The 9,972-nt window shown below is 35.4% G+C and overlaps 1 protein-coding gene across 1 annotated transcript; it reads right to left on the bottom strand.

The window, feature by feature from the left end:
- Positions 1 to 5,508: 5,508 nt before the first annotated feature.
- On the bottom strand, positions 5,509 to 7,956 carry LOC113709715 (dynamin-related protein 4C-like). The gene has a single exon (XM_072065353.1). The coding sequence runs from the start codon at positions 7,654 to 7,656 to the stop codon at positions 5,644 to 5,646; it is 2,013 nt and encodes a 670-aa protein (XP_071921454.1). The 5' UTR covers positions 7,657 to 7,956; the 3' UTR covers positions 5,509 to 5,643.
- Positions 7,957 to 9,972: the final 2,016 nt, after the last annotated feature.

Genomic DNA, 9,972 nt, shown 5'->3' with positions numbered 1-9,972 from the left:
CGACTCGAACTCGGTCAACCCGAGTTCGAGTCGAGTTGTTGACCGAGCTACTCGCGAGTAGTTCGGCTCGCGTACATCCCTAGTCCGCCCATATCCGCTTTTTCGCCCTACTGTCCAAAGTAGCTATAACACCTTTTAGGGGGGAAATTAATGACGGAAGGAAAAGATGAATGGAAAATTGAACTTTCAAATGCAACTATTGTTAAGGGTTAGAGGCACTAAGCACCCTAACTTTGGTGATATTTTCACATTTTTCTTTAACGTTATTTTTGTTGTATTTTGCCCCTTCTATTAAGTCACATCAACTTTTATCATTAAAAAGAAAAGGTCAAAAGTTTCAATCTTGCCCTTATCTCCATTTCCCTTCATTTTTCTTTTCCTTGTCTAAGTTTCTCATTTCACACCTTTTTTGTAGGTGTAATTTCCTTTTTTTTTGGAAAATTAAGAACTATGTTTCCAAAATATTCCACTTCTATTTTTTTTTAAAAAAAAACTACCAATATTAAGCAAACACAAAACTTTGCTATTGTTAAAAATATTGCACATTAATTATGAACATCAATAAATGGAGGTAAGATACAATTGTGGTAAGATATCTCTCAAACACGTGTTAGTGAAAATATAAAAATTTTGACAAAAAATTTTCTTGTTAAAATTACATAGCATTATTTTTTGGTATCTATTTTATGATTTTTGTTGTACATGAAATGATTTTATTTTAAATTTTACAACAGATTTCAATGGCATGTAATTTTTTAAAAGGGTTTGGAACTCGTTTTAAGGAAATTCTTCCGAAACAAAAGGATCGGATCTTTTTTTCAAGCGTTGTTTCTTCACTAATTTTTACTTTGAAATCATTAATTTCTTTTTTGATAAACTGTTATTGTCGACCATTAGTTAAAGGGAAAAAGTACAATAAAAATAATGTTAGGAAAAAAAGTGCAAATGGCAACAAACTTTAGGAGGCTAAGTGCCTTTATCCCTAAGATTAATTCTAGTGTTTGATACTGCTTTGTCACTACAAACTTACTAGTCTGGAGTTTACTTTTGTCGAAATGGGAAGGAAAATTGGAGGGGCTAAATTTTGTTCTGAACTAGACGCAAAGTTCTTTAATTACATTTTATTTAACCTCCCACTTCTGTGCAGACTCATCTCACCCCCCAAGTACCAACATTCTTTAATTGGTCAATACCACTTTGTCCCCTTAAACTTTGGACGATTACCCACTTCAGTCCCTAAACTTCAAAATGGGACATTTAAGTTCTTAAACTTATAAATACCTCCCACTTAAGGAAAATTGTTAACAAATCCTGAATGCCGTTGGTGGTCGAAGTGCCCCATTTTATAAGGGTTTAGGGATTTAAGTGTCTCATTTTATAAGTTTAGGGACTTAAGTGGGAGGTATTTATAAGTTTAGGGACTTAAGTGTCCCATTTTGAAGTTTAAGGACTGAAGCAGGTAATCGTCCAAAGTTTGGGGGGACAAAGTGGAATTAACCCTTCTTTAATTACACAGTAGTATCAGAATCATGCTTTCACTTTTACGTGTCTATAACTCTTCTGTTTTTGGACTATATTTCTATAATTAAATGGAGTAACATTTTATGCCCCCTCATAAAAATTTGCCAGATTGTGATATTTAATAGTTTTTGCACTACAAAACTCCCGCGTGGCATTACCCATACAATAATATTACGCTAAAAATGGGCTTGGGGAAGTTCATGCTACATAAATCATACGTTGAGAGAAGAATGAAGAGGTTCTTGACAGCCGTTCTGATTTCTTGATTATTACTTCTTTTTTTTTTCCACGAGTCTTTTAACTTTCATCACATAAGATAATAAGTTAATAAGACTGGACATTGTTTGTTGAATCAATCTACCTGTAGGTTTTGAGTCTTCCCAAGTCTTCCTTTATAGTCATCTTCTTATTCTTGAATTTTCACTCACATATTATTTTCTTGTCACTTGTAAAGGAGTCTTCCCAAGTCTTTCCTTTGCCGTCGTCTTCTTTTTCTTTTTCTTTTTCACATCGTTACCTTTCAGCTCTTGTCAGTTATGTGTAATCGCCAATGAGAATTGTTACCTTGGAGAGCAAGTGTCAAAAAATAAGGAAAGTAATATCTTCAAATCTTGTGATTACAACTTAATAGCATAGTGCTATATCCAGTGGTTTTCTCGTTTGAATTAACTCAGAAAAAGAAAACTATTGACTCGTTAACTTCATGGCTAGTCTAGTCAAGCATGGGCAAATTTACAAATCTTTGGGCAAACTTTGGCATTCTTGATTGGATTGAAGTTTTTGCAAAAAAAGTTTTTACATGATCGCATCTCTCAAATACCCTTTTATTTTACATACATAAAATTGTTATAGTATATTTTTTTTATAAAAATATATATAAAAAAAAAGACAATCCAAACGAGTACATGTGTAGACTAATTGGCTAACTTCCTCAAATTTTTTGTGTGTTTGATTGGCGGATTTGTTATTGTATCAAAGAGATTCGATGAACACAATTATGAAGTGAATGGAAACGAAGCTCACGGTCAAGGACAAAATAATCAGTTAATTGCAATGAAAATATAGATGACTCCACAATATATACGACTCCTCCTTCACAACAATATTCCCTTGAGTCCTACTCTTTGTGTAAATATGGCTGCAAACGAATTCAGTCACTTGCGAGTAGTTCAAGTCAAAACTCGACCAGAGTTTGGTTAACGAACTGATCAAATCGAACTCGAACTTAAAGATACTCGACCCGAGTTTCGTCAACTCGCAAGTCGACTCGAATATATATATATATATATATAAATTATATATATAATTTTAATAGTAACATTACATATATATATATATATATATATATAAATCCTTAATATTTTATTATTTGTTATGAAAAATTATTATTTTATTCATTTATTAAAAAATAAAATAATTATTTTTTTATTTTTTTTATCTCGAGCACAAACTTTACATTGAGAACTTGAGCTCGAGCTCGAGTTTGATAAAACTAAATCGAGACTCGATTCGATTAGATCAAAATTCGACTCGACTCAACTTGTTTGCAAATAAGTTGTTATTAGATAAGTTGATAAAACCAGTCATTAGATAGTTAAATAAGTTGTAAAAGATTGCTCACAGTGTAATAGTTCAAGAATGCCTTTCAATCAGAAAAAAAGTAGAATTATTTATGTTTCAACCCTTTTTTCAACTTGCTTCTGGTACAAAACAACAAATAGAAGTTATTGAGAGCAAGAGAATGAGAGTGGGGGAATCAACTCCATTATCTTAGACCAATGGCTTCTTGGATTATTGGCCATCACAAAGGCTTCTCAATTCCTTTTGAGGTGGGAGTTCAAGGTTTTGAACCTTACTCCTATCATTTGTCATTCTATGTGACTTCTCCAAATTCAGTCGGTGCCGGTTTAGTTTTCTCTGGTTCTTAATGACTTAGTTGAGTCTATTCCCATTTTCATAGAGTAGAAGTAGGTGTAGATTGTTGACGTTTGTATGGGAAAAAAAAAAAAAAAAACCTCCGTTAACTTAAGATGCCCATTGTATTGGGCTAACCCAGAGCTTAGACCAAAAACATTTTCGTGGACTATATGTTTATATGTACGTCAATTTCGGACTCCTGCTCCAGTTAAAAGCATCCCAATCCTGACCAGAGGTGCATTTACTTCGAGACATTTGTAAATGGGAACTTTGGAAGACTGGGATAATGGGCACACAAGGAAACTTGAAGTCCTTATGATCATCTAATCAGTGCTCCTTAACGCACAGGAGAGTTCAATCCGGAACCTTATGATCATCTAATCAATGCTCCTAAGTCCTATCCGATTAACAAAGTTCTCAGAAAGAAAGAAAATTCATCATAACAACTGGATTGGGCTCCTCTCTAGTACTCATTCCTTCTAGTTTTCCTTATCCATCGTTTGGTACACAGAAATATCCAAAATGAAAAAGTTTTTCTAGCCAAAATGTTAACGACTCACAAGAATCCGCAGCAATTTCCTTGATTGTAAATTAACCTTGACGACAATAAAGATGTGAATTAATGACTTGCAAGAATCTGTAGCAATTTCCTGAATTGCAAATTTACCTTGATGACAGCAGAGATAACATGTCATGTCAAACTAAAGCAGCGTACAACAGTAAGGATTGAGATCCTCTACCGTCACATTAGTAAATGCAAAGTGCCGTTAAAGGTAGGAAATGGGGTATTTTGAAATTGAATGGAGGAGATTAAAGGTCAAACACTAATTTTAATGTGTGAAAAAAGTTTGTTGTGTTTTTTCACTTTATTGTATTATCGCTCATATTTATTATGTTAGTATCTACATCAATTATGTCATTATTGTCCGCACTGTCTTCAATACCAATGACAGCAGAACCCCCTAAAAACCTGCTTGAATATCAGCCAATATTCAGGCCCCATATCATATGCATGTGTATAGGGGTGGCAATTCGGGTCCAATCAGTTTGACGGGTCGGGTCAAGACCCGACCTGCAAAAAAATCTGTTGACCCGAATCTGACACGTCAACCCGTGACGGGTCAGTATATCTGACACGAACCCGAAAAATTTGGGTTGGCGGGTCGACCCGAAATGACCCGAAAATTAATTTTAATTTATTAATTTATCACTGTAAATTCTAATAAAATCAATTTCTCACAAAATTAATTACATCATCAAGTAATAAAAATTTAAATAAATAATTTCAAATCAAATCCAAAATAAATTAAACACCGTAAAAGTGTTTTATTCCAAACCAAATATAAAATAAATTAAAACGAATTATATTATTTGTCCAAATATAATAATTTTAACTTCATACAAGGTAAATAAATTCATTTAGGATTAAGTAATTAATGCCTTTGAAAAAAAAGAATGATTTAGTTTAGTTAGATAAAATAATTTTTATGTTTATTAAATTATTTTAAATTTGTAAACGGGTCATATCGGGTCATATCAGGTCACCACGGGTTGACCCGAAATTGACCCGTTTTCTTTTCGGGTTCATCGGGTTCGACCCGATTCTGACCCGAACCCCCAAAACTTCAACCAAAACCCATTAATTTCGTGTTAGATTCGTGTCGTGTTTTCGGGTCGTGTCAGAAATTGCCACCCCTACATGTGTATCAGTTTGTATAGCATAAAAATTTAAGAAGTCTTACAGTAACCAGCACAACAATCATAAATTTAAAAAAAGCAATGAAGAAAAAGAACAAAACCAACAAAAGGGCTTAAAGAAGGACTGAATCAGGGAAAAGAAGAATGAGTGATAGTAGTATTAGCTGATCAGAATTGAACTTAGAGTAGTTATCAGTTACTGGTCTGTGGCTGATGAAGATTAGCCAAGATTTTACGAGAGGGGCAGGGAATCCCTTATCAGCTATGACACGGGTTGGAAAGATAGGACTGAATGGGAAGTTGCGGACAAACAAATCCAGTCACATTTAGTATTGGAATCCAAACACATCCTGGAGGAAGCTTTTTTAATGCTAGCACGAATGCTCCACTCAAGTTTTATTGGTAACACAAAATAGCAAATTTAAAAAAAAAAAAAAAACAACAACAAAGCAATAGTACTTTTACAATTTTTCAAATGGCGAAGTAAACAAAGGGTATGATGACCATTCAATCAGCATAAGCAGCAATTTTGTCCATTATCTCTGCAACAATCTCTTTAGAGTCCCTCAGCAACTTGATGCTTCCATTCAATCTGTAACGTTTACCAGCAATAGATGGAGATTCCTCCAGCATCCGTTCCAATGCACCCCCGTGAGTTCCCATTAACTCATTCACCATTTCGGTTTCCATGTCTTTGTTCACCAGATTTTGGATGCTGAAGAGTAAATGCAAAGCCATGCTATCAACCAACCTCCTCAGGACAATCTTCCAATAAGCAGTCATCCTCATTTTCAGATCAAAAGCTTGTTGTGCAACGACCAGATGATTTCTCAGATGCCCGACTTCAACCTCACCAATTCCATCAATCTCTAGACTTGTTGATTTCGTACAATCATTCATAATGATCATGAACCTGTCCTGGCTTCTCATCAGATCATGCCAGGTTGCAGAATACTCAGGATTACAAGTATAATCGGTGAGTTTCTCCATTTCGATGATCTGCGATACCCAATCAGCTGACTGCTCCCTTTTTTTGGAAACAAGATTTTGGGCTGCTCTTCTGATTGAAGGTTGAAGTTGTGGGTAGTTGTCAGAGTGCTTCATCAAGACAGGAACTAACACCCCTTGTAAATACTCCCAAAACTTGTTCACAAATCCAGCGGGTGTAGCGGAAATGGCCATGACCATTTTTTGTAGTGAAGTGCGAAATGCTGTGCGAGGAAGGAAATTAGGTAAGCTTATACCTTTAACTTCCTCCAGGATGCTAATCTCTTCCTCCAAGAAGGCCTGCTTTTGTTCAACTTTGATAGAGATTAACTGCAAATCCTCATAGTAATCGCTCAGCATCTCTGCCAGTCTAGCAGTACAATGCATTTCCTTTTCATCTGGATACTCATCGAATTCCCCTCTGATAAATATTTTCCTCAGGGACTCTTTGGCTGAAGAAATGATGCGCATAAAAGCAGTGACTGCTTCAGGAACGGATTTCAACTGTTGTGGCAACTTGTTCAGCTCTGCAACACTTGTACTTAGCTTGTCATTGATCTTTCTCACAATATCTGGCAAGCATTTTGAAATTATAGTTGCCTGAATTTGCACCAGTTTCTGGGCTAAAACAGGAATGCCAACCGTAGACTTGTGGATCTTGGACAGCAACGGATGTGTTTCAAAAAGCGTAGCTTCTACAGCTCGAGCTTCCTCGTATGATTCATCTTCAATTCGATTTCTCACACAGACGTATCCAAGTCCAATATTCACATCATCAGCCATTACCTTCTCGAGCAAGCCTTCAGGGGATTTGTCTGCCTTGGTGACAACTGCCAGAGTTCTTTCGCCCATTTTGTCGACTTTTTGGGACATCCGAATTGATTCACAAGTTGAAAAATCAACAGTAGCTGATAAAACATTGAGTATTATGCTTTGTTCTGGTTTAATATACTCCATAATGATTGCTGATATTTGCTCATAGATGTCTTCAGGCTGCCCGTGAACTGGAACTCTAGTAATCCCAGGTAAATCCACCATAGTAAGATCAGGGACCCCATTCTTCTTAACAATCAAAGTCAGGGGAACATTTGATATTCCCTTGCTTCTGCCAGCAATCTCATCAGTTGCAACGCTGATGGCCTCAGCAATATGGTCCTCATCGGTTGGAACAACTCTTCCGTTGAACTCCAAGCTCAGCTCTGGCTCGGGACTGGGATGACTTTGGAGCCTCATAATCAAGGGAACCCTTGTGCAGATCCCTTGTCCCCTAGGCAAGCTAATTCCAGCCAAGGACTCTAGAACGCTGGACTTACCTGAAGATTGATCTCCTACAACAACAATTGTTGGAAGCTGGATTCCTTCTTGCATGACTTTAAGGTTTCGTAGCCTGTCTATGCAGTCCAGCAATGGCCTAATGCGTTCATTGTAGGATGATACGATGGGGGCTAGCGTTTCTTCTTGAACAGCTTGAACGAAGTCTTTGATCATGGACAGCTTGAACGAGTTCTTTGGTGATTTCTTCAGAAACAACATTGGAGCCGCTGCTTAGTACACTCATGTGTAATTTCTCGTGGTTGTTGGTTTTGAGTGTTTCTATTATATTGTCGCAGGTAAAAAGATTCGGAACTTGGAAGGGAAAAAGGAGATGAAAGAGCAAGAGATTTTCAGGTTTGGTGATAGCAAATTTGGATTTGTGGATAATTTATAGGTGATTTTTTATGTCGATCTCAGTACCATCTCTTTTCTTGGATGAAATACGGTGTTCCAAGAATTGAGATAGAAATACGAAATCTATGAAATTAGTTAAATGATCAACCAAGCAAAACAATAGCATCTTTTAAAGTCGTTAACTCCAAGGTAAATCAGCACAGATTCCTTAATTCGCTCTGCAAAATGGAAAGCTGATGCTTAACTTGCTTTTCTCTCGTCCTTTGTCAACAGAAAAGTAAAAGTTCATCGAAAATCAGCTATAACCGTTCGATTGATCAGCAGACTAATTAGCGGTGTGAGATAGAATTACTTTGTTATATCACACCCAAATTAGTCGTGACAATCAAAAGACTTGTAGGTCATTAAATTGTTCTTTTCCTTCGACTTTACGTCATACTTGTGCTTCACCATTTGCGTCATGGGATCCAATTGGAAACAAGCTGGTGGGATCAATTGACTTCTTTTCTTTGGCCATGACAAAGGAAAATGTTCGATCTTGCAAAGGCAGGCAAACATGGAAAAAGCTTGCACCCCCGCTCTTTCGCCTCACAATCCAAGTAGCTACCACCATTTAGGGGGAATTATTTGACAGTCTTTTTGTGTTTGAATTGGATTTTTCTGAAATTTTGTAAAAAAATTATTGTAACGATTTGATAAGTGTGAAATAAAAAGGTGATTCGGAATTGTATTTACGGAACCCCACAATCCAAAGTAGCTATCACAATTTAGGGTGAATTATTTGACAGTCATTTTGTGTTTGGATTGCATTTTTCTGAATTTTTTATAGAAAAATTATTGTAACGATTTGATATATATGAGATAAAAAGGTGATTCGGAATTGTGTTCACGGAAAACATTCTAATGCAATCATTCACGGAATTGTGTTCACGCAATTTTTCCAAACATTCTAATGCAATTAAGATTAATGTGAAGAATCCTATTCCTAGGCTGTAAGAACTAAGAAGACCGAAAAACATAATGCATAAAATAGTCAATTGTTTTCTAACGCAATTATATTGTATTCTTTACGTTAGCTGAAGAATGAAGAGGTTTTTAACATTAACAATTGTGCTTATTTCTTTGCTTCTTCTTTCTTCACGAGTCTTTTAACTTTCACTTATGATAAGTTAGAGGAAAAATGGCCAATTTTGTCCTTAAATTTTTTTAAGGGTGCTAATTTAGTCCCTAACTTTTATTTCTGATCAATATGATATTTGAACTTATGGTGGCATCACTAGTTAAAAACGATCTTACTTCTCATTGGCTAATTAAATAGTGGTATTACGAGAACATTACTCACGAGAATGTAATAAAACAAGCAAATCGTCTAAAAAATCACCAAATAAAACTTTTAAATTGTGTAAAAAAATCACCAAATAAATCTTTTTAAAGTTTAATCTTGTGACTTTTTACTATACAGTTTCGTAAGTGACGTTTTCAAAATATCCTTCTTTAGTTGGTCAATTAGGAGTCAGATTGGTTTTAGGTGGCACCGCCACCATGAAGGTCCTTAATTGGAACTGCAAGTTAAGTTCGCATATTAAATTGATTAGAAATAAAAGTTAGAAACTAGACCGGCACTAGTAAAAAGTTTAGGAACGAAATTGGTCATTTTCCCTAAATTGGATAAGACTGGAACTTATTTGTTGAATCAGTCCAGCTATGTGTAAGTTTCAAGTCTTCCCAAGTCTTCAATAGTAATGTGATTACGACTAAATAGCATAGTACCTATATCTAGTGGTTTTCTTGATTGAATTAACTCAGAGAAAGAAAACTATAATATTGTCTCATTACATTAACTACATGGCTAGTCTAGCCAAGCATGCGCAAATTTACAGATCTTCGGGCAAACTTTGGCAATTTAAAAAGGTCTTGTTTATATTGAAGATTTTTTGTAGAAAAATTTTTACGTTTTTCGTGATTTCATTTTTCGGATACTTTTTTATCTCGCATACATCAAATTGTTATAGCATATTTTTTTGCTTAAAATTCAAAAAATGATGATCTAAACGAGACCTAAGTATGTGTATAGACTAATTGGCTAACTTCTTCAAAATTTTTGTGTACTTGATTTGGCGGATTTATTATTCTATCAAAGAGATTCGATGAACACGATTATGATGTGCATGGACACGAAGC

This window comes from Coffea arabica, chromosome 9e, assembly GCF_036785885.1.
Source record: "Coffea arabica cultivar ET-39 chromosome 9e, Coffea Arabica ET-39 HiFi, whole genome shotgun sequence".
Taxonomy (NCBI): Eukaryota; Viridiplantae; Streptophyta; class Magnoliopsida; order Gentianales; family Rubiaceae; genus Coffea; species Coffea arabica.
This window is presented reverse-complemented; position numbering and strand designations above follow the sequence as displayed.